The sequence below is a fragment of the Lampris incognitus genome, chromosome 17 (genome assembly GCF_029633865.1).
Source record: "Lampris incognitus isolate fLamInc1 chromosome 17, fLamInc1.hap2, whole genome shotgun sequence".
NCBI lineage: Eukaryota > Metazoa > Chordata > Actinopteri > Lampriformes > Lampridae > Lampris > Lampris incognitus.
The window spans coordinates 11502173-11527188 of NC_079227.1; the positions used below are offsets into that span (position 1 = coordinate 11502173).

General features: G+C 48.8%; 2 protein-coding genes across 2 annotated transcripts in view; one reads left to right on the forward strand and one right to left on the reverse strand.

The window, feature by feature from the left end:
* sbk1 (SH3 domain binding kinase 1) lies at window positions 1-23222 on the forward strand. Its single transcript, XM_056297555.1, has 6 exons — window positions 1-15; window positions 715-796; window positions 1199-1280; window positions 13589-13836; window positions 21245-21447; window positions 22389-23222. Exons 1-6 carry the CDS (start codon window positions 1-3, stop codon window positions 23220-23222), a joined length of 1464 nt encoding a protein of 487 aa, XP_056153530.1.
* LOC130128082 (retinol dehydrogenase 13-like) overlaps window positions 1-25016 on the reverse strand; it is a 50872-nt gene that overhangs the window by 15858 nt on the left and 9998 nt on the right. The gene's annotated exons all lie outside the window — the stretch shown is intronic.

Below are 25016 nucleotides of genomic sequence, written 5' to 3' on the forward strand. Positions count from 1 at the left end.
ATGGGTGAGTATCAAGTAAGAAATGGAGGGAGAGAGTGAGACGAAAGAGGGATCAATGGAGGGAGGAGCTGGGAAGATGGAAACAGTGGGGTAAGAAAAGAGAGAGACAGAGAGAGAGAGACAGAGATAGAGTGACAAATAAGACACACAGATAGACAGACAGAGAGAAAGAGCGAGAGAGAGAGAGAGAGAGAGAGATTTGATTTCGAGCACTACCATGGGTAGAGAGACAAAAAGACATCAACTACATCAGTGCACGTGAACACATGAGCCCACAGCCCAGCCGGGACTTCCCCTCGCTACACCAATTAGAGAGAGAAGACCGGGTCTTCATCACCTCCCGCTGAGCACGATACTCCCTGCTGCCCATTTAAGGCTTAAAACCTCCAGACTGTCGACCGTTCTGCAGTAGGGATGCTCCACCCTGAGCCGAGCCTTCAGCAGTCCTGCAGGAACCTGCACAGGGTCCACACGGCCCACCGCCCGGGCCCGGTTCTTACGACTCCGTCAGATGGCTAATTTGGCAAGTAGCTGATATGAAGTTTACAAGTGTGTATGCACCTGGCTAGGTATTTGGGACCACAGACAAACAACTGAAAAGAAAAAGCCTCCCCCAAGCCCCAAAACCAAGCCCTTCACAGCTCACTCACACCCACCAATCTAGGACACCGGGCAAATAAATGTGTTAAGAGTTTCACACTGTGCACAAAACAGACACGCCTCCCTGTGATCCGGATCCAGGTGCGCTCTGAGCCTGTTCACGGCTACCCCTCCGTGCACCAGTCCTCCACTGGAGGTCAGCTGACCCTTTCCCCACTGGTAGCTTGTACCACCAGCAGCCTTTCGGGGAAGAGCCTGGCCCAAAAATCTCAGTCCACCTCCATACTGTCACAGCCTGCAGACTGAAAGTGCCTCACCTTCACACACAGGATGCAAGTTGCCCCCCCCCCCGCCCCCAGATCTTCAAACTTATCCAGATGTGGAGTCGTGAAAGAAAGCAGGCGGTTCTCCCACTCCCGCCACTCCCCCACATTAGGAGAGACGGTCGACTGTGGAAAGCTATATTCCACATCTTCCTCCCACTGGCCAGCTAGCTCACGGTTCTCCATCATAAATGTCCTCAGGTGCTCTGGAGCTACGCACGCACCTCCTCAATATGACTCAACAACATGGGTCTGATGTTGGTGCCTTGTTGCAGGGTCCCAGCGAGCATCAGCAGATGTCCCAGCTTCACACATCCGGTCAGCTTCAGAGAAGATCCTATGCTGGCTGAGGGCAGGGTCAGACAGAGAGGCGGGGCGGGGCGGGGGGGGGGGCTCCACATTCAGTATCACAGGATGTCTTTTCAGCTCCCAGTTCTTCTGTATGGACTTAACAGAGGAGCTCTCGGATCACACACAGAACACCTGGTGACCTCATACACAAAGCAAATATGGCCACCTGGTGAAATTAGTTCATCCAGCTTCTCCTTCAGACGCCATTGAAACTACTTCTACATGTTTTATGTTGTTGTTTTTTATTACCCAGGAAGGAGCTCCATAAGAAATAATGCTCTTACATTTTGCACCACCCTCCTTCACACACACATCTGCCGGTACAACCAGTCTCCTCCTGGTGGTCACTGGCAGCTGCCCAGTATAACCACAGCCACCCACTGCTGCTTACTGGAAACGTTTCTCCATCACTTTTCCCGGCCAGTCAGGGGATTCAAACCCCGAAGCTTCTTTTACCGCAAGACCCCTCCCACCCCCACCCCCCCAAATAACAATCCCCAAACTTCACACGTGTGTTAGGTTCAAACTGAAGCTCAATATCGTTGTCTTTGTTTTCATCTCGGCGGTTCTGCCTCCATGTTCTGGTGAACAGTCAAAAGCTGCAGACACGAGGCGCCCCGCGGGCTCACCTGGTGGAGCGCGTGGCCCATACCAAGGCCGAGTCCTTACCGCAGCGGCCCGGGTTTGAATCCAGCCCGGGCCCTTTGTTGCATGTCATCCCCTCTCTTTCTCTGCCTTTCCCATCTCTCTCTCTCTCTCTCTCTCTCTCTCTCTCTCTCTCTCTCTCTCTCTCTCTCTCTCTCTCTCTCTCTGTCGTCAGTCGAATAAAGCAGAAATGCCAGAAAAATAATCTTTAAAAAAAAGCGGTAAGCATCCAAGGGTCCACTTTGCCTGTAATTTCAGCACCGACCAACTAAGCCGCACTCTCGCTGATTGTTTCCTGCATCCTGTGTGTGTGTGTGTGTGTGTGTGTGTGTGTGTGTGTGTGCACGTATATAGTATGTCGGTTCAACCTTGCACACCCCGGGGTCCTCCTTGCAGGAGGTCACACGGCTGGCCGTGACTGCATGTCTGCCAGATTCTTCCCAGCAGGTGGTAGCGAGAGAGAAGGAGAGAGATAGAGAAGGAGGGGGGGGGGCAAACTAGACAGGTGTCACTTGGTACACAGGCCCCGGCAGTTCTGCCCAGTGCAGAGAGAGAGAGAGGGGGGGGGGTGTCTCAGGATAAGTGGCAGTGTGGAGGTTGTGTGTTCGGCCCAGCGGGAGGTCTCCTTGGTTACGTGTTGAAAGGAACGGCAGACCTACTCGTCTGCTGTCTCTCCTCCACGATCTACCTTTTCTTTCTTTCTGTTTGTCGCCGTGCGCCTTCAGGATGGATGAGTCAGTTTATTCCGGGGAAAACAGACCGGTGCCAGGAAACCTCAAGTTCATGCGGTATTGTCATTTCTCCTCTTTCGGTGGTGTTGTATCGTGTGGCGACACACGGTTTTGTAGTCTAAATGACGGACGCCGAGGATCCGTCACCTAACATGTCTCACCAAATGAGCTCTGGGGTGTTGGAGGGAGTATTCTTGGAAAACATGGGTTTCATGCTGGAAGTTATATTACCAAACTGTTCCAACGTGATGAGACCCAGTTAGATTCATAAACACGGTATTTTTTGATTATGTAAGCAGATGTCGTGATTTACGTGAGTGAAATTCCCTGTGATTAATCGCGATGATATTTTCCATATCGACCATATTTCCAATCATCCCAGCAGACTTTCTAAACAGAGGCTAGTGGAAGAGAAACTCAACCGTTTTACCTCTGCTTGACACTTTCTGAGCCAGAGAGAGAGAGAGAGAGAGAGAGAGAGAGAGAGAGAGAGAGAGAGAGAGAGAGAGAGAGAGACAAAAGCAGGAAGGGAGCGACAACTAGAAAGCAGGGAGATTTGGCTGCATATGCGGGAGTGTGTTTTTGAGGGTGGGGCGAGCTGCAGGTTATCGGTCTACGTGTATTTCACTTGTTTGTGTCTGATTCGACCAAGCAGCAAGGCACTCTGGGTATTTTGACAGGTAAATTGGACACTGGAGGTCCGTCTCCGACAATAATGACTCCATTGCTGATTGCTGACAGGACACAAAAAAAAAACAACTAGTCCATTAGTGATGGAGACAGAGAGGGGGGGGGGGGCAAGGCAAGGCGCACAGATGGATAGAGAGACAGAGTTAGAGACAGAGAGCGTGCTCACAAGAGAGAGAGGGGCAGAGAGAGAGGGAGAGTGATAAAGAGAGGAGAGAGAGAGAGAGAAAGAGCAAGAGAGAGGGATGGGCAGACACTGGAATCTAATTATTTCTTTCATTAGGCCCTTGTTTACATTTCTGGAGAACAGGCGGCGGGGGGTGGGGGGTGGGGTGTTGGACCGCTCCAGCAGTAAAGAGGGGACCCTTTTCGGTTTTTTTCTGGACCCCCCCCCAAACACGCGCGCGCGCGCGCACACACACACACACACACACACACACTTCACTAATTACATGTTTTGTTCATAACTCTGCTGTTCAACCAACAATTCTGGGCAAACAAACAGGTTCTGTTGAGTCACACTCTTAATTAACATACGTCTGACATATATTAACGGAAATGAAAAAAAAGGGGGGGGGAAAGCCCCTAAAGCCTTCATCCTAAGCAAGAACGCGATTTAAACTCCTTTTCTTAAAAACATCATCGACATTCATATTCGGATCCGTGCACGGGAGTTGGTCTTTCCGCGGTAATGAACAATGCGTGACAAGCGCCCCCCCCTCCCCCCCCCCTGCCATCGCATTATTAATGCGGTTTGCTTTACGAGGTCAGGGAGAGATCCGGAGAATATGGATGATGGGTGGAAATCGTCCACTCGGAGGCTCCCTCCGCATTCAATTAGCAGGGGAAATGGTTCCCATGGTAATACTCCGTTAATTTCACTTCAATTAGCAGCGAGATCAAACGACCCTGATGTCAGAGGAACCACGAGTGGAGATGAGGAGGCACTCCAGAATTTGAATACAGTCATAAGCACACAGCATGTGAAGGTGAACAAACAGGACAGCCAGTGAGGAAAACAAGGACACAAAACTGCAATGAATAGAATGATACCGGCGTATTGTCTCACATTTGCAACTGGAAGTAGGTCTAGTGTTGACTGGATTTTTCTTCAGTTGAATAGCTAACGTTACATATTATTTACACCATATCCTGGTTCAACGCTTAAAACTGATGTAACCGGTTATTTTCTTGCCCGGTGCGGGATTCGATACGGAGTGTACTGCACCACAAGGCGACATCACTAACCGCTCGGCTAAAGGGTCAGACCTGTTAGCTAGGGGCTAACGTGTCTTATTAGTAGTTTACAGTCGTCACCCTCCCCGGAAGCGCGCCCTCGCCCTTGTTCTTCCCGCGCTCCGAAGAGACTTCTGAGGATCTGCACACTTCCGGATCCCACCGCTGTCGCCAATGTAACCGGATATTTTCTTGCCTGGTGCGGGATTCGATACGGCGTGTGCTGCACCACAAGGCGACATCACTGACCGCTCGGCTAAAGGGTCAGACCCGTTAGCTAGGGGCTAACGTGTCTTATTAGTAGTTTACACTGATATCACGAAATAGATACGTTTGCACTGGTTCAACAGAGCTAACGTTAGCTCGTCTGAATCATGTTTTAGCCAGCTAACGAGCCAGAAAATCATGCTGACACATCAGAAACACTTCACTTTTCGCTAAAGATTGGTTTGTGTGAGCAGGCTGAAGGCGATACAGGACGTCTTACTCGCGTCTCTGTCGATGGCGTTTCTGTGAAATCCTACCTCGAATGGAACCACGTGGACAATACCAAGTGATAGAATATGAGGGAGAGGCGAAGAGAGAATAGTGTGGGGGGGGCATTTTTGACAAATATCTCAAAAATTAAGATTATGATGTTAATTGAAAAAAAAAGCAAAATCTTTAACGTCTCACAACAGCATATATTTTTAGATGCAGTCACTCAACATGTTTTTTTTAACATTTTTAGAGGGGTTTCACCCCCCCCCCCAAATCTACACATATGGTACAGCTAAACATCTCAGCCTGTTGTTGTCTTCAATGGGGTTGTGTTTACCATGAGGAGTCCACATGAGCGCCTCCCTCTTGTGGTATTAACGACTCGGAAGTGGAAATTTTCTTTTTTTTTTTAACCTCCCCCCTTTCCCAGTTGTACTTGGCCAATTACCCTGCTCCTCACATCCGGCTTCCTACCCACAGACACGGCCAATTCTGTCTGTAGAGACGCCCGACCAAGTCGGAGGTAACACGGGGATTCGAACCGCCGACCCCCGTGTTGGTAGGCAACAGAATAGACCGCTACGCTACCCGGGCGCCGGAAGTGGAAATTTTCTGAACGCTGCGAGTTCACAAGTTCTGACGTGCTGTTGACGTTTTTCAGAAACGGCGGAGGCCACGGAAGTTCATTTTATAGTGGCTGGTAAGTTAATAGATTGTGATTTTAGTCTTACAGAGTTTTTCTTAGTAATTTTATAATATGTCTGAAGAAAACGTCGATATTCCCAACGGCCTCATCATTTCCTCTGTCATTACGCCTTTTTATTTCCTACATTACGTTACCCGCTCGCTAGCTAGCTAAATTGTTAGCTTCGGTGGCTTGTCGACGCTGACAGTTGCCTAGCAGCAGTGTTCTCGTGACTTAACCGCTTGAACGCCAAGCATATCGTGTACACTACTTCCCATGTAACCACGAGCTCACGAGCGACACTTGAAGGCCGCATACAGCTAGCGCGCTAGAGAGCCAGTAGTCTGACTCACCGGAAGTAGGCTGTGGACATAAGCCTGACATTGGCCGACTATGTCAGTCTGAATCCCCCCCCCCCGTCTGCTGTCTGCCTGTTACCGTTTCCATAGCCTCGCATAGCCAGCCCCATCTCCGTTCTAGTGCTGTGCCAGCGCTAGTTATGAGTCTAGGATTTAGCCTCTATCTATGTATCGAATCGGATTTTACTACAGCTGCAGGACCACAACAGCTTGTGGACCCACCTTGGAAAAGCCCAGACTCCGTCTCGCAAGACTGTCATGCTCGATGCTGATCCGAACCCTGGCAGCGGCTGCGCCACTGACATTGACTGAACCAATGGACGGATCCGTTCCACTCCACGCAAGCTTCTGTGATATCGGTTTGATAATGTTCTGCAGGAGCTATAAACAGCTGTTAAATCGTCTGTGGTTTTAACAAGTCCAGTGAGCCCCTCCAGACCTAACCTATAGGCAGGCTTCACCTCGAGGGCACTGATAATCAAGTTGTTTTCTTTTTTGTTTTTGTCTCTTTTTTTGTCCTTTTTATCAGTGAAAGTATAAGATGGTCGACACACGTCTTTTACTGTTTTATGTAGTGTTTTCTTTTGCGGTGACGTAGCCATTTTGCCTCCCCACATCCAAATACTCCACCAAATACAGCCCCCCCCCCGGAACTATTTTGCAAGGGCACCTTTGCTGCATCCTGGGCTTAACGCTGCCCAAGACGATTGTGATTGGTTTACAGAAATACAAAGAAGCCAGGGTGTTTTTTCCTCCCCGAAACCAGAATGATAATGGGTTCAGCCAGTCTTTTCTCCAGCTCTGGCACAGCGCTAAAATGAAGTGTGGAGATAGGTCTGGCTATGCGAGACTAGGAAGCCAGCTTCACGACGTGCTTTTAATCTGAAATAACAGCCCAGAAAACCTGTACACGTTTCCCATCTCGTTCACAGTATAAACTATACAAACCTCAAGATTCAGACTAGCAACTGACTGAGCAGGACATATGGCGAGAAGCGCTCCCTGAGGGTGAAGGGTGGGGGGGGGGGCAGAGACAAAAAGGGAAGGCAGCCAACCGTGTTCGTGCAGGGTTCATCCCTCCTCTCATCTCCACCCAAGAGTTTATTGAAGAGGGGTCAGCTGACTCCTCCAGCTCGGTCTCATGGAGGGACACGTGGATTCAGACGCCCACAGGCCCCCCAGCTTTGTTTCAAATACTGGAGTTTTGAGTTGGTCTGGTTGTTAGGATAAAGAACTCTCATGTTCACCTACAGGCACCCTATGTTATTTTTGAGAGGGATCCTTAAAGACTCCTGCTTTGATTAATGTGCAGTTTCAGTCAGCATCGATTCAAATCTGCCCTCAACGAGGCACACGTCCTATTTGAAGTAGGGATGTACCGATATCACATTCTCACTGCCCAAAGCGATTCCAAGTAGGAATCTTTAAGCGTTGGCCAGTACCAAGTACCGATCTGATCAATTATCTTTGCTGAAGAGTGCTGACTTAGAACATTTGTTTGTTGTCAACAGGAAAAACAACAGATAAAATATTTTTTTTTCCACCATTAAATAAAAGTGGGTTTCCATGTGTCCACAGTTCAGCAAATCAGCAAATCAAGCCATTTTGCTTTGACATGCTACTCATGGGCAGCACAGTGGCGCAGTGGTTAGCGCGGTCGCCTCACAGCAAGAAGGTCCTGGGTTCGAACCCCAGGGTTGTCCGGCCTTGGGGGTCATCCCGGGTCGTCCTCTGTGTGGAGATTGCATGTTCTCCCCAAGTCTGCCTGGGTTTCCTCCGGGTGCTCCGGTTTCCTCCCACAGTCCAAAGACATGTAGGTCAGGTGAATCGGCTGTACTAAATTGTCCTTAGGTGTGAATGTGTTGACCCTGTGACGGACTGGCGGCCTGTCCAGGGTATCTCCCCGCCTGCCGCCCAATGGCTGCAGGGATAGGCTCCAGCATCCCACGACCACAACTGGGATAATCAGCTTGGATAATGGATGGATGGATGTTACTCATGGCGTTTGGTATCTAATTTAGTCTTTGGTAAATTCTCCTATAATGATACTCCAGTTTAGCCTGGCATTGGCGATGTCCAATATCTGTACCGGTGCGTCCCTAACTTTAAGTGTTAATTATAGCAAAATGTTTGGCACCTAGTGGGGAATAATGAGGGGCTGATGTTCATCAAAGACAGCGGAAGAACAGCGATGCCCGTTTAGGGTGGTTGTAAATGATTTTGGAATGAACACGAGTGGCTCAAAAACTCATTAGTCGAGGACTAACATCGGCAACTCTCATTTGGATGTGGACCGTGTCAGCCCTGCCTCGTTGCCGGGCGGGCAGAGGAGACACAAGGCATTATGGGAGCCCAGCAGGGCGTGCGGTCACAGCGGAGCACTATCTCTGCGATGAGCGGAGCATCGCAGCTGCTCCCTGTAGCAGATAGAAGCACAAAGGGCCTTTGATAGGAAGGTTCTCCGAGGCCAAAAACACCCACTCAGACACACACACACACATACACAGACAGACACAATCAGACATATACGGGCACACACATACACACGTACACAGGAAGTCACAAACACATACATGGGGGGGGGGGGCTAAGAGTACACCTGTCGCCATCTTACAATGCTGTGATTGCAACCATTCCCCAATCCTCTGTGAATAGTACACATGGCCATTGTAACTCTCTCTCTCTCTCTCTCTCTCTCTCTCTCTCTCTCTCTCTCTCTCTCTCTCTCTCTATGTATATATATATATATATATATATATATATATATATATATACAGTGCTGCTTGAAAGTTTGTGAACCCTCCAGACATGGTCACTGTTTTTGTAAAAAACATTAAAATAAGCTTATTACACATACATCCAAATCCCAATTTGTAAAGCACACCTTCCAAATAATGGACACACATACAAAAAGTGATATATTTTCTTTATTTAATTCAACAAAAGTGGTTTATTTCACAAAAACTGAAAATTTAACATGTGCAAAAGTATGTGAACCCTTGTATTAGTAGCTTGTGGCTCCTCCTTTTGCAGCCATTACTTCAACCAAACGTCTTCTGTAACCACTAACCAGTCTCTCGCATCTGCTTATGGGGATTTTTGCCCACTCCTTCTTGCAGAACTCAGCCAGTTGAGAGAGGTTGGAGGGACATCTGGTATGTACCAACTTCTTCAGGTCTCGCCACAACATTTCAATTGGATTAAGATCCGGACTTTGACTGGGCCTATCCAGAGTACGAATCCTCTTTCTCTGAAGCCATTCCTTTGTAGTTTTGCTGGAATGCTTTGGGTCATTGTCTTGTTGCATAATCCATTTTCATCCCAGCTTCAACTCCCTGACTGATGGCAGGAGATTCTGGTCAAGAATTTGTTGATATGCCGGAGAATTCATGGTTCCTTGGATAATATGGAGTCGTCCAGGTCCAGAAGCAGAAAAGCAGCCCCAGACCTTCACATTTCCCCCACCATGCTTCACTGTTGGGAGGAGGTTCTTTTCTTCATATGCAGTGTTGGCTTTTCTCCAAACATGTTGGTTTTGATTGTGACCAAATAATTCTATCTTGGACTCGTCTGTCCAGAGAATGGACTTCCAGAAGGTCTCTGGTTTGTCCAAGTGCTCTCTGGCAAAGTTGAAATGGGCAGCTTTGTTCTTTTTTGAGAGCAGAGGCTTCCTTCTAGCAACCCTCCCATGAGTGTCATGGCTATTCAATTTCCGTCTGATTGTAGACGCATGCGCATTTGTCCCAGATGCTACCAGAGAGGTCTGCAACTCTCTAGAGGGGATATGTGGGTTGGCCTTTACCCGATTTATTATTTTTCTGGTGCTTCTGGGTGATAGTTTTGATGGGCGTCCACTTCTAGGCAGAGTTGCTGTCATGTTGAAGGCCCTCCATTTGTAAATTATTTGTCTTACAGTGGATGGATGGAGCTGGAATCTTTTGGAGATGGTCTTATAGCCCTCCCCAGACTGATGGGCTATCACTACCCTCTTCTTCATGTCCTTGGATATCACCTTTGCTCTCGGCATTGTTGATTTGTATGGGACCACAGTGGTTTGGTTGGTTTCCTCTCTCTTTTAATTAGTGCAGGCCAAACCCTTTCTCAAGGATGTCTCATTTCATTGGTCTGCTTAAATGATTAATTAAGCACCCAAATGTGTTTCACCCGAGTCTGTTACCTGCTTGACTTAACCAATGCAGCTGGGGGTTCACTTACTTTTGCACATACACTAATTCCATGTTTCATGTAGTTTTTGGGCTACTTAAACAAGTCCCACTAAACAAGTACATGCAACTGATAAACATATATCTGACACTTCATACATAAAAACTGATGATGATAGAATAAGAAAATCATGGTAAAACAACAGAAAAATCTAAACTGCTCAAGGGGTTCACATACTTTCAAGCAGCACTGTGTATATATATATATATATATATATATATATATATATATATATATATATATATATATATATATAGAGCCTATACAGTGGAGGCAAATGTATGCACACAAACACACAGAACTAACCGACAGAATACATGCGCACTATCACATCCAAAACCAGCATGAGTGGGCACATGCACTCATGCACACAGTGAGACACATTTTGACACAAACGCGTACAATCACATGCACATTCAAAATAAGCACAGACACAGCGATACAGACATGCACAGACAAACTCAGACACGCAGAGGGACAAGTACCGCAACTCCATAAACACACACACACACAGACACACACACTCAAATGCAAACACCCTCAACAATATTCTCTGCACAGAAAATCTGTCCCCCGAGAACCCACCAACTTAAAGCACACACCTACAAAGCACTGTGTAAGAGCTCACATTTAAACACAGTCTCTGCCACCGCGCAGACACACACACACACAGACACAGACACACACACACACACACACACACACACAAAACCTCTCATCGCATTTTAGGCTATCTAATTGAGTTCTGCAGAGGAAATATGCACTAAGCGTCCAGCGCGGCGGGGTGGGCTGCTTTTTTCTTTTTTTTTTTGAGAAGAGGCTAATGTGATTATAAACTCCATGCAGGAGAGCTGAGCTGAAGGGCTCCCCGGAAAACTGCGATCCGACCGGATGTTGTGGGGAGGAAGGTGGATGTGGAGGTGAAGGCGGGGGAGGCTGGGGGTTTTGCAATAGCGGGCAGGGTGGTCTGAAGGAAAGCTGCTCACACGGTCTGTCTCCCGTGTTTTAATGTTTAATCACCCAACCGGGACGTCAAGCCGGTATGGATAATGATCAACACTTGTGTTGACACGCTGTAGGCTAAGTACAGGCGGGCCCCGGCTACAATATTCATAGACTCTTATATAACCATCTCCATGCTCATGATCAAATCAGGGAGAGTGGGTGATGGTGGAAGGAAGCAAGTTGCCACAAACAGTTGCATCACATTTCAGTCTCCTCTGTGTCAGTCCATTATGCTGTGTTTATCAGGCTCTTCTTGTACCACCAGACGGCTGAGAAATCACCTCCCATGATCTCTCCCGGCTCACTGCATGGCGCCGCCATGTTGCTTCTCACAAGGCGTCGGTGTGATACCTTGTTGGGTAGTTTTGTTACTCAGCGGAGGATCAGGGTGTCACCAAATGCTCAAGAAAAATCCACGGGTGGGGCGTCCAGGTAGCGTAGCAGTCTGTTCCGTTGCTACCGACACGGGGATCTCTGGTGTGAATCCCCGTGTTACCTTCGGCTTGGTCGGGCGTCCCTAAGGACACAATTGGCCGTGTCTGCGGGTGGGAAGCCGGATGTGGGTATGTGTCCTAGTCGCTGCACTAGCGCCTCCTCTGGTCAGTTGGGGTGCCTGTTCAGGGGGGAGGGGGAACTGGGGGGGGGGGTAGCGTGATCCTCCCACGCGCTATGTCCCCCTGGCGAAACGCCTCACTGTCAGGGGAAAAGAAGCGGCTGGCAACTCCACATGTATGGGAGGAGCATGTGGTAGTCTGCAGCCCTCCCCGGATCAGCAGAGGGGGTGGAGCAGCGAGATGGACCAAGTTTTGGTAAATCTTTGCCCTTACTATTGGGAGGCTGTGGCTGTGGTGATTTGGATGTGCTGCAAGCCAGTGTTTATGGGATGTGTTAGAAAGTCATTTTAATTGGCAGAGGAGGAAGGAGCAAAGTTAAAAGCCAGCGAGGAAGAGAGGAGCGAGAGAGGCTCCTCGGGGAAACAGTTTGGTGTGATAATTATGTGTGTGTGTGTGTGTGCAGGTGTAGACGCATGCATTACAGTATGTGTGACTAAATTAACATGCAGGCACCATGGGTGTGGTCATGTGTGTGTGAGACTGATGTCATCATCTTATGCATGTCATGTGTGTCACTGCAGACCCTCACACACACATTCACACACACACACGCACACACACGTTTTGCGGCTAAAACGAACCGTCGAGTCGACCCTGCTAGCGTGGCTGCGTTTTCACCGTCGGCTTGAAACTACAAGGGCCGCACCCCCCCCCCCCTCTCTCGGGGTCAGTTGTCCTATTTCAGACTGAGCTCCTCACAGATTCGGCAGTACCTCCTCTGTCACTGCTTTTCCTCGCCTTCAGCAGTTCCACCGACGTGCTCGGAGCGAGCGGCGTGTGGGCCGCGTGCCTTTTCCAGGCGGGACTACGTAATCCCCTTCCCCGCTCTCACAGTATCGATTGTATAGAAATGCATATGTATGACAATTTTCGAAGCGAACATTTGGAGATAATCTGTTTTTTGCGTTATGGGCGGGCGGGCAACCCCACACACACACAATAGAGCGTTCCACTCTTCAAACCTCCTCCCAGGTGTTATTGATTTTTCCCATTTCCCCTATACGGTGGACTGCCAGTAAGAGCTGGCTGGAGCTTTCAAGAGAGACTGGAGGTCCAATATATCTTACTGAGCGCTCACGGGCCCTCTCCCCAGTCCCTGATACGTTTTACTGAGAGCACACGGCCCCGTTCCCCAGTCCCCGATACGTTTTACTGAGAGCACACGGCCCCGTTCCCCAGTCCCTGATACGTTTTACTGAGAGCACACGGCCCCGTTCCCCAGTCCCCGATACGTTTTACTGAGCGCTCACAGGCCCGTTCCCCAGTCCCCGATACGTTTTACTGAGCGCTCACAGGCCCGTTCCCCAGTCCCCGATACGTTTTACTGAGAGCACACGGGCCTGTTCCCCAGTCCTGTTGATGGCTTTTCCTGAATTGATCTTATGAAAACACAAGTCAGTTGATGGCCGCCTGGTTTAATCTCCCCATGGGAGGGCGCTTTATCGACACAGATACGTGGAACACTCACACAAACATACAGTAGGTACACGGTTGCGATCATACACACACAAACACACACACGTTGCACAAACCCACAAACATGCACATAACGCACAGTGAGTCATTTACGCAGCAGTCCAGTCGAGTCTATTTGCTCCTCTGTCGTTTCAGACCCATCCTGACACGTGTCCTCCTCTTTCCTGTCCAGTCTGCCCCACAGCGTCAAGGCGAGCCTGTCTCTGTCTCCATCCGGATCGGGGCGGATGGGCAGCGGCGGCGGCGGCTCCCCGACGTCCAAGATGGCCTCCTGCTGTGTAGGGGTACCCGTGGAGGACATGCAGGCCCTGGCCATCACCTCGCTGTCGGCAGCGGACGTGACCAAACACTATGAGCACATCCGTGAGCTGGGCAAAGGAACCTATGGCAAGGTGGACCTGGTGGCGCACCGGACGCAGGGTGAGTGACGGCCCTGTGCAAACTCCCTTAAACCACTAAACCCAGCTGGATTCGTCTCCGGTTGAAGAGATTCAGGAATTCTGCCTGGTTTGATGTGATGCTGTTTAGCTTATTATGATTCTATTCAGATTAATTTCAAATGGCTTCTTCTTCCGTTTGACTGTTTTCAGTGCGCTACAGTAAAATTCACTTGGGGGGTCCGGGTAGCATAGCGGTCTATTCCGTTGCCTACCAACACGGGGATCGCCTGTTCGAATCCCCGTGTTACCTCCGGCTTGGTCGGGCATCCCTAGAGACACAATTGGCTGTGTCTGCAGGTGGGAAGCCGGATGTGGGTATGTGTCCTGGTCGCTGCACTAGTGCCCCCTCTGGTTGGTCGGGGTGCCTGTTCGGGGGGGAGGGGGAACTGGGGGTAATAGCGTGATCCTCCCACACGCTACGTCCCCTCCTCACTGTCAGGTGAAAAGAAGCGGCTGGTGACTCCACATGTATCGCAGGAGGCATGTGGTAGTCTGCAGCCCTCCCCGGATCGGCAGAGGGGGCGGAGCAGCGACGGGGACGGCTCAGAGAGTGGGGTGATTGGCCACGTACAACCTGGGAGAAAAAGGGGTGGGGTCACTTTAGTGTCATGGTGTCTTGGTGGGTAAATCCTGTTGGCTTCTTGTATGGAGTTCACATTGTTGGTGTGGATCTCCTTCCACAGTGCAGAGACCTGCATGCCAGCCTCACTGAGGAAAGAGTCTGGGCTCGGGGATGGACGTGTGTGTGCAAGAAGGCTGCTGCTGTTTAACAGAATAAAAGCCCTGGTTTGATATGTGGGACAGACACGCACACGAGACGAGTTCAAGCTGATGTTTGAATTTGCCTGTCGAGCGTGTCTGAAACGTCGAGGCCATGCAGACGGCCTGTCCTTCGGCTGGTAATGAGTTGTCTAATGTGTTTTTCTGTTTGTCTGGGGAAGTGGGCAGAGACCGAGACAAGCAGAGACAGAAGTCTGTGTCCTCAAACGGCGCAAAATACTTTTTCAGAAACAGCCGGCAGAGAGTTGGCCGCCAAAAAAAACCTGTTAATAATAAGAAGAATAGGAAGGTTGAGTTCCTCTGAATGTTAAAGTGACCACCCTACTATGGAGGCCCTGTTGCGGAGCTTTCACCACATGCATGCTGGGATACGCTGCAATGACCCCAGAATTGGGTTCAGTAGAAATTAATGAACACAAGTAGAAGTAGAAACTAGTTTATAGACAAGAGGAGTTAATGAAAAAAAATCACAGAAGTTCACTGCATGAACACAAGTAACACGCCGGGAGCTCACAACACATCGCCACAAAGCAGACAGGAAGTCAGCTGCTTGTCAGAGGAAATCGCACGACACGTGAGATTTAAAAACTCTTAATTAGCAATGTTCCATCCACAAGCCACGGGTCAGGGCAACCAGCGAGGAGCGAGCATCATATCACCGGTTTCACGGCACGGCGGTCAGGAAATAAATTCTGTTGCCATTAAAAAAAAAAAAGGTTTTGTGTGGCTCTTCCTCCTGATCCTTGGTAAGGAGAAAACAGGGGCAGGAGGTCTGGCTCGGGTTACCGTGCCCTGAGAGGATGTCATGACTCAGACTGAGAAAGTTTAAGTGCAGAGCGAGTCAGAGAGGGCTGAGTCAAGGTGCCATGTGAGCACGCCAGCTGTGTCTGCAGCTGTCTACTCAACAATGTGTGTGTGTGTTTGCAGAAGTCAAGAGTAAGAAACTGCTGTAACGGGCTATTACCAAAACCCCTGTGTGTGTGTGTGTGTGTGTAAGTGAGTGTTCATCCATTTAGACAAAATAGTCCCAAGATATTATGAGAGCATCAGTCTGTCTCACAATCAGCGTCAGACACCTTTCTGGACAAGGTCGAACAAGGTCAAGTCAAGTCAAGTCAGTTTTATTTGTATAGCCCAATATCACAAATTAAAAATTTGCCTTGGAGGGCTTTACAGCAACACAACATCCTGTCCTGAGACCCTGCTGTCTCTCTCCTCCTTGCATCAACAATGTTGGCGGCTGTGCTGAACAGTCTCTCACTGTCCACACTGGGTACAAGCAGCACAGAAACATTTTGCAGCTTTGGCAGCCAGGGTGGGAAACCGCACTAGGTTGCTTCAGCAGTCCTGGACTGGAGTGGACTGTCTGAGTCACCAAACGTTTAGTTACAAGAATGACAGCAATTAAAACCAAAGACATTATCACAGGCAGGTTCATTTTTAAGGGAGGTGCTGTCCTTTCTACCTTCAGAAAAGCTCCGATGTAAAATATGTAACACCCGCAAAACATTCTCTTTGCCCCGGAGTCCTTTCATGGACTATCCTGAAGGTTTTCCCTTGCAGTGAATGTGTACCTTTACCTGGTTGTAACTACATATTTACACAGATGTATGTGTATACTGTCATGTTGTCTTCAGAAACATGTGAATTGGAATAAGAAGTCCCTGCATAGTCTGCATAGGTCCTGTGGTGGCCTGGCGGCCTGTCCAGGGTGTCTCCCCGCCTGCCGCCCAATGACTGCTGGGATAGGCTCCAGCATCCCTGCGACCCTGAGAGCAGGATAAGTGGTTCAGATAATGGATGGAGGGATGGATGGGTTCATTTTTAGATTTTTTTTTTAGTTTTAACTTATTCTGTTATTTCTTATTCTTTGTTTTTTTTGAGCTGGAACTGATGCCCGCCACGCCGTGTTGTTGGGCATCTGACAAACAAAACAACTTGATCTTGAGAAACAACATGGCGGGATGGGCAAAGGAACACAAATCAGAATAGAAAATTAAAATGATAGGGCGTCCGGGTGTGGAATGGCGGTCTGTTCCATTGCCTACCAACCCAGGGATCGCCGGTTCGAATCCCCATGTTGGTCGGGCATCCCTACTGACACAATTGGCCGTGTGGGTGGGTGGGAAGCCGGATGTGGGTATGTGTCCTGGTCGCCACACTAGCGCCTCCTCTGGTCGGTCGGGGCTCCTGTTCAGGGAGGAGGGGGAACTGGGGGGGTGGCGTAATCCTCCCACCCACTACGTCCTGCTGGTGAAACTCCTCACTGTCAGGTGAAAAGAAGCGGCTGGTGACTTCACATGTATTGGAGGAGGCATGTGGTGGTCTGCAGCCCTCCCCGGATCGGCAGAGGGGGTAGAGCAGCGACCAGGACGGCTCAGAAGAGTGGGGTAATTCGGCAAGTATAATTGAGGAGAAAAAGGGGGGGGGGGGAGTCAAATGATGTGGCAGTAATGGGACGCATCCAGGGCATGCTGGCTATCGACTGCTGGAAATTGATGTTTTTGACTTATAAAATTGAGTTGACTAGTTTTTACAAACTTGTAGTATGAACATACTGCAGCTTTCTCTCTCTGCATTAGGGACTTAGAATAAGTGTTATATATATATATATATAGATAGATAGATAGATAGATAGATAGATAGATAGATAGATAGATAGATAGATAGATAGATAGATAGATAGATAGATGTCAGCAGATCTGTGCCTCACAGACAAATATTTAAACAAGCATCAGCTCTGGTACAACCCGGCAGAACAGAACAGAGCACAGTGATAGCCCAACAACTAAGAAATGGAGATGTCAAATGCAAGGACCATGCAGCAATGCAGCAGACACACCAGCATTGTAAATATTGAATTTAAACAATAACACTAAACTAAAATAATCTTACTAAAAACAAGCATAAGAATACACATAGAATAAATAAATAAATGAATACATACATACATTCGCAAGATCTTCATAGTAAACAAGTTGTGGCTCAATCTCATTACACTCAACAGATTTTAATTCAAGAATGCATGTAGAAATAGAAATGCACTTAACAAAATTGTGGGGAGAAGAAAACGGTAATTAATATTTCAGAGCCCTCCCCCCAACCTCCTCAAAATTTCCCAAATCCTGTTTTCAGGGGAGCTCCTGTCTGCCTCTGCAGCCATGGAAACACTGGACCACTTCCAGTCTGAACCAATAGGGAAAACCCCATCACTCCTTTAACGACTGTCTTCCTCTGATTACAGTCGTAGAAAAACACCCCGGTTACGACTTCACTCACAGTGACACACACATTTGCCAACCAGCTCAGATTTTCCAGATGCCATTTGTAAAAATCCAACATGTTTGATAATATTGTGACGCCTCTGACTGTTCAAAGAGTCGATCGGTACGCAAGCAAATCTGAATATTAACCCGCCAAGCACAAGATAACGTGCTGACTGTCCACAGTGACCCGCCATATTTTGTGCAGATGGATGCAGACTTGAAAATCAGTCATCACTGCCAGATCGAGGTTATAATCAGTGTTTACATGGTCTAGTTCAGGGGTTCCCAGACCGTTTCATGTTGTGACCCATCTGTAGAGATATATTTTGGCTTGAGACCCGCCACATATTTTATACATTAAAATAACCAATAAAATCTCATTTTCTGTGAAAACGTGAGATAATTAAGAGTGCTCTCTATGTTGTTCATCAATTCAAGTCAAGTCATATATAGCACATTTCATACACAGGGCAACATAAAGCGCTTTATATAAAGTGGCAATACAATCGCAACACAATCATCCATCCATTATCTGAAGTGCTTATCCTGCTCTCAGGGTCGCAGGGATGCTGGAGCCTATCCCAGCAGTCATTGGGCGGCAGGCGGGGAGACACCCTGGACAGGCTGCCAGTCCATCACACAGGGCCAACATACACACACACACACACACACACACACACACACACATATTCATACCTAGGGACAATGTAGTACGGCTGATTCACCTGACCTACATGTCTTTGGACTGAGGGAGGAAACCGGAGCCCCCGGAGGAAACCCATGCAGACACGGGGAGAACATGCAAACGCCACACAGATGACCCGGGATGACCCCCAAGGTTGGACTACCCCGGGGCTTGAACCCAGGACGTTCTTGCTGTGAGGCGACCGTGCGAACCACTGCACCACCGTGCCGCCCGCAACACAATCATAAAAGTGAAAATGTGGAAAATGAATATGCATATCAACAAGTGTTAGTGCAGTTATACAGGAATCAGAGCAGAATATACAAATATAAAAATATACAAAACACACACACCCACACACCAGGAACTTAGCCATATTCTAAGTAAGGTTTTTAATCTGCTTTAAAAGTGTTCAGTGTGGAGGCCTCTCTCAGGTCCTCCGGCAGGGAATTCCATCTACTTGGGGCGTAAATACAAAGGGCAGCTTCCCCTGCTTGAGAGTTAGTATGAGGGATGGTTAAAAGACCACCGACTTGGGGCTTCCGGGTAGCGAAGTGGTCTATTCCGTTGCCTACCAACATGAGGCTCGCTGATTAGAATCCCCATGTTACCTCCGGTTTGGTCGGGCGTCCCTACAGACACAATTGGCCGTGTCTGTGGGTGGGATGTCAGATGTGGGTACGTGTCCTGGTCGCTGCACTAGCGCCTCCTCTGGTCAGTCGGGGCACCTGTTCGGGGGGGAGGGGCAACTGGGGGGAATAGCGTGATCCTCCCACGTGTTGCGCCCCCCTGGTGAAACTCCTCACTGTCAGGTGAAAAGAAGCGGCTGGCGACTCCACATGTGTTGGAGGAGGCATGTGGTAGTCTGCAGCCCTCCCTGGATCGGCAGAGGGGGTGGAGCAGCGACCGGGACAGCTCAGAAAATAGGGTAATTGGCTCAGTACAACTGGGCAGAAAAAGGGGGAAAAATCCCCTCCGCCCAAAAAAAAGAAAGACCACTGACTTTGGACCTGAGAGTTCTTGCTGGTTTGCATGTAATTAGTATGTCTTTTATACACTGGGGTGCAAGGCCATTTAGCGCTTTGTATACAAGCAACAGCATTTTAACGTCGATTCTATTTGCGACGAGGAGCCAGTGCAGAGATCTCAGAACAGGTGTAATGTGTTCATACCTTTTAGTTCCAGTAAAAACACATGCAGACGCATTTTGAATTAACTGTAGTTGCTGCACAACTGATTTTGGGAGGGCGGTGAGTAGACCATTATAGTAGTCTACTTCAGAGTCTGATTTTGATTGAAAGCCCATTAGGTTTGAGATGTGTTTTAAGATGGTAGAAGGCTGATCTTGTGAGATGATTGATATGGCTCTTCAAATTTAGATCGCTGTCTGTGATTACACCCAGATTTGTAGCTTCACTTTTGAACTCCAGAGACGGAGAACTGAGATGAGCTGTGATTCTCTGTCTCTGAGTCTTAGCACCAAAAATGAGTATTTCTGTCTTGTCTTTGTTCAATTGTGAAAAGTTCTGCGACATCCAGAGATTAATATCATCAGTACACTTCTGCCAGGGTTTCTCCGGCCTCAGAGTGAGGAATGTGGCAGACTGGGGTGTGGACCAGCTATCCTGAGTTAGTCTAATTAACTCAGGACAGATAAACTGGTTCCAAACCCCAAATGAAGATGCCAGAGCCAGCTCTCTCTCTCTCTCTCTCTCTGTTGAAAAGATTTCAACTCTGGTGTTTTCAAAGCATTAGTTTCATAAATGGGGTTATTGTGTCCTCATCGATGATCTGTGTCCGTGTGCCGGGGAACCCAGGTAGTGGCAGCAGCAACCTTGCCGCAACATCCTAGCAGGGCTTCTTTATTCTATTCTAAAGACACTGTTTAAGGGGTGTCCAGGCAGCATAGCAGGCTGTTGCCCACCAACACTGAGATCGCCAGTTCGAACCCCCATGTTACTCCCCGCTTGGTCGGGTGTCCCTACAGACACAATTATCCGTGTCTGCGGGTGGGAAGCTGGATGTGGGTGTGTGTCCTGGTCGCTACACTAGCGCCTCCTCTGGTCGGTCAGGGCACCTGTTCGGCGGGGAGGGGGAATGGGGGTAACAGTGCTATCCTCCCATGTGCTACATCCTCCTAGCAAAACTCCTCACTGTCAGGTGAAAAGAAGCGGCTGGCGACTCCACCTGTATCGGAGGAGGCATGTGGTAGTCTGCAGCCCTCCCGGGATCGGCAGAGGGGGTGGAGCAGCGACCGGGACAGCTCAGAAGAGTAGGGTAATTGGCCGGATACAAGTGGGGAGAAAAAGGGGGAGAAAATACCAACAAATAAATAAACATGCTGCTCAGAAAACACATCCTCATTCTCATCTGCTAAGCTATGTTTTCGGTGGTGAAAACATAGCACAACACTAGCACGGAGGATTTTATGGACGACGATATAGAAGCTTACGCGCAATATATTCTGGTATGTATGTGTAGATACTGTGGGAAGGACTCTGTTAGCGGGAGAAGACTGATTTATCTGTCAATATAGAACACAGTGAGGACTTGTTTCAGTCCACTACATTACTCATCAGTACTCACTGCACACACACAAAGCAATTGGTGAAATTTCCCTCTAATGTGTTTGTGTGTGTGTGTGGTGCCCTCTTTAGGCACCAAGATGGCGCTGAAGTTTGTTACCAAGAACAAGACCAAGCTGAAGAGTTTCCTGCGGGAGTACACCCTTACCGGCTCCCTCAGCTGCAGCCCGTTCATCGTCAAGGTGCTGGACGTGCTCTTCGAGACCGAGGACTGCTATGTGTTTGGGCAGGAGTACGCCCCCGCCGGCGACCTGTTTGACATCATCCCCCCCCAGGTACCCTCACCCGGATAACCCCCTCCATCACCCCATCCCCTCCTTCACCGTCCCATCACTATCTTTATGTAGCGGTCCACCCTTTAACAAGCCCTCATGGGGAGGCAGGATCAGTCTCAGCATCCGGTTCTACTCTCACTTTGTTGCAGAGCGCTCTGCTTGGTGTGCTGGGAATTGTCAAGGTCCCTTCCCCACGAAGGCTTATTAATAATAATAAAAAAAACTTATAGAGCCACATAGTGTGTTTCACTTTCCCTTCTTTCAGGTGTCAACTCATTTCTCTGTCTGCACTTCCACTCTCCATCTTTCACTGTTCATCCATTTTTTGTTTCTTTTGCTCGGAGTCATTACATTCCCTAAGTCTACCTACAAGTATATGTTTTTTAAGTATTTACTTGGGAGAAAGAAACAAGGTCCAGTCAGCAAAAAACAACCATTGCCACGTGCAACATATTGAATGTAAGGGAAATATAGAAATTTAATATTCATGCACAAAAATTAACATTTTTACTATACTGTGTCTGGTAAATCAAAAAGCTGACTTTACATTTGTCTGTTATCAATAAAATATAGAAATAAAATAGTCTCATATAGGGTCTGCCCCCCCCCACTAGTTTTCAGTTTTTGCTTTTTCTTGTTGCATTACCTTAATACAATTGAACAAGTGGCTGTTATGCATTTGGCTAACATGTTTTTTTTTTTTTTTACCATTGAACAAAATCTGCTGTTAGCTGTCTAATATATTCAACCAATTAACCAATTTTGACCATATTCCCACATTCAGATTTTACCTTATTCAAGCCATAAACAGAGGCTTTTTTCAAATTCCCTGTACGAATAAACTGAGAGGAATCAAATAAAACATCATGAATTTTACATAAGTCAAGATAAACAGATGATGAAACAGATTCTGGTTCTGTTTTTGTCCCTGTTCCCTCCAGGTGGGTCTGCCGGAGGAAATGGTAAAGCGCTGTATGCAGCAGCTGGGCTTGGCGCTGGACTTCATGCACGGCAAGAACCTGGTCCACCGAGACGTCAAGCCCGAGAATGTTCTACTCTTCGACCGCGAATGCCGGCGTGTCAAGCTGGCTGACTTTGGCATGACGCGACGTGTGGGCAGTCGCGTGAGGCGTGTGAGCGGCACCATCCCCTACACGGCCCCAGAGGTGTGCCGTGCCAGCCGGAGCGAGGGCTTCCTGGTCACCACCAGCCTGGATGTGTGGGCGTTCGGTGTGCTGGTCTTCTGCATGCTGACAGGCAACTTCCCCTGGGAGGCGGCGCTCCCAGCCGACGCCTTCTATGAGGAGTTTCGACGCTGGCAGAATGCGGGCTGCCCTGTGGGCACGTACCCCTCCCAGTGGCGCCGCTTCACCGACGACGCCCTGCGGATGTTTCAGAGGCTGTTGGCGTCCGAGCCGGAGAAGCGCTGCGGTGTCAAAGACGTTTTCTGCTTCATCAAGTATGAGCTGGTCAGCGAGCTGCGCCGCCGCGCCTCCTGCCGGGCCAAGAGAGGCGAGAGGTCAAGCTCAGGGGTGTGCACAGGCAGCTGCGTGCCCTCCTCATCTTCTTCCTCCTCCTCCTCCCGATCCGCCCACAGACACCCAGAGCCCTCCACTCCTCCGGGGACGTCCTGTCTGCGCCCAGCACCGCTGAAGCGCAGTGTCCTGTCTGACCCGCTGTCACCCAGAGAGGATGCCGGGCAGCACCATTCTCCAGGCCGGGACAAGAGCAAGAGCCAGATGGTCATGGCGACAGCCATTGAGATCTGTGTGTGATGGACGGGTGGGGCTCACAGGCCCTGCTGCGGTAAAGACAAGCTTTCTGAAGCTAATCATGGACATGGATGCTCAGGTGAAAAAGGTCAAATATTATGAATGTCGTTATCAAACACAATATTGGACCATGGCTGTGGAAACGAAGGTCATCAACACATGATCCTGGTAAACCCATCACAGACTCTTCTTTTTTTTGGTTCCGACACATTGCCAAAGATTGACTCCCACACCAGGGTGGCAAATGGCATTCAAGACACCACCAGTGTTCCTAGTAACTCCTGCCAGGCAGATGTTCTGTGTTATTTGTTGCCCATTCACTTTCATGGTGCTAACAGTTGTACAATCAGACACAGCGACAACTATTTCAAAACAGCGGTTCCGGAGTGAAACAAAGGCTCTGACATTCTCTTCTCTCAACCATCTCGCCTCCTCTAATCACATTTTTCGGTTTAAAAACGAGCCCTGGAGAGGTTTATCTGCTGCTGGTCGGGGACGCTGTGCGAGGACCCTGCTTGCCCGAGACCAGCAATCTTTAGGTTAATGACACGAGAACATTCGATTGACTCATTTAACACCAATGGGATTCCTGGCTAGCCTCCGATGCATGAAAGTGGTTGTAGACCAATAGGGAAAAAGGATTTGCAATCCCGCAGAACAGGTGCGAGTGTTGGAAAAGGAAAAGAAAAAGGTTGGAGAAAAAACAAACCCGACGTAGAAGTTTGCTCGCCTAGACGTCTGTAGCAGAACGGCTCCTCGGAGTCGGGCTCCATCTCGGACTGTTGGAGCCGATCGCTTCCTGCCTCACGCTGACCTTTTCCGTGGAGGGTCAAAGGTGACTTCGGGGCTCATAACGTCAAAGGAAATCCATTGACTTGGAAGAATTTCTGGGCAGAATTGATTATGACATGAGGAACGACCATCTGAGGGGAAAGGAGCACCAGAAAGGAGGAGGAGAAAGGCCCCCTGATTATTTATTTTCTACCTGCTGTGTGTATGTATGGGTTTGTATGCGTGTTTCGCGGGGGACACACTCGCGCCTGTGCGTGTTCAATCGGTGCGAGTCTGAATCGCTAAAGCACAAGAAGTTTGTACAGGAAGAGAATCTGAACACTGTAAATATTTCATATGTCTAGCAGTGCGCTGTAACTTCAGGTAGTTCGACTATGTAGCTCTATGACTTTTTTTTTACAACAGGGGAACGGGGTTTACAGGGTTTTCCAGCCGTTTGGGTTGTACACTGTATGTAGCAACAGAAGACGTAACAAAGTGTGTACAGTATATGAAGATGTGACATACGGTATAGATTAAGTTAACAGTGTATTATATCCTAACAGATAGTGTGGTTTTTTTTTTTAGCTTGGTCCTGTCTTTCTGCAGGTTTTTCCAGTTGCGGTGACTCACTCCTCATTTCCTCTCACCTCCTTGCCAAGCAACCCCACTCCAATCATTGTTGCTTTTCCCCAGCCATCGATGAGCACAGCTCGCTCGGTCGCCCGTCGATACACATCAGTCGATGGGAGCGAACCAGCTTTATGGTGCCGAGTGCTGCCTCGCGAGGCGGCCCTTCCGCACAACGTTATCCAAAGCTTGTTCGATATCTGACATTTTGAGGCTAATTGAGAGCGGCACTCAAGACTGCGTAACGTTAGCTCTCACTCCCGACGCCCACCTTCATCTCCACCGGCACGCACACACAGATTCAAATACACACAACCGCTCTTCTGTCAAGTTCCCTGTTCGTGTTTCTCTCTTACAGCAGCAGGAGCCCAGCTGCGGGGCGTGAGGTGGCTTGAC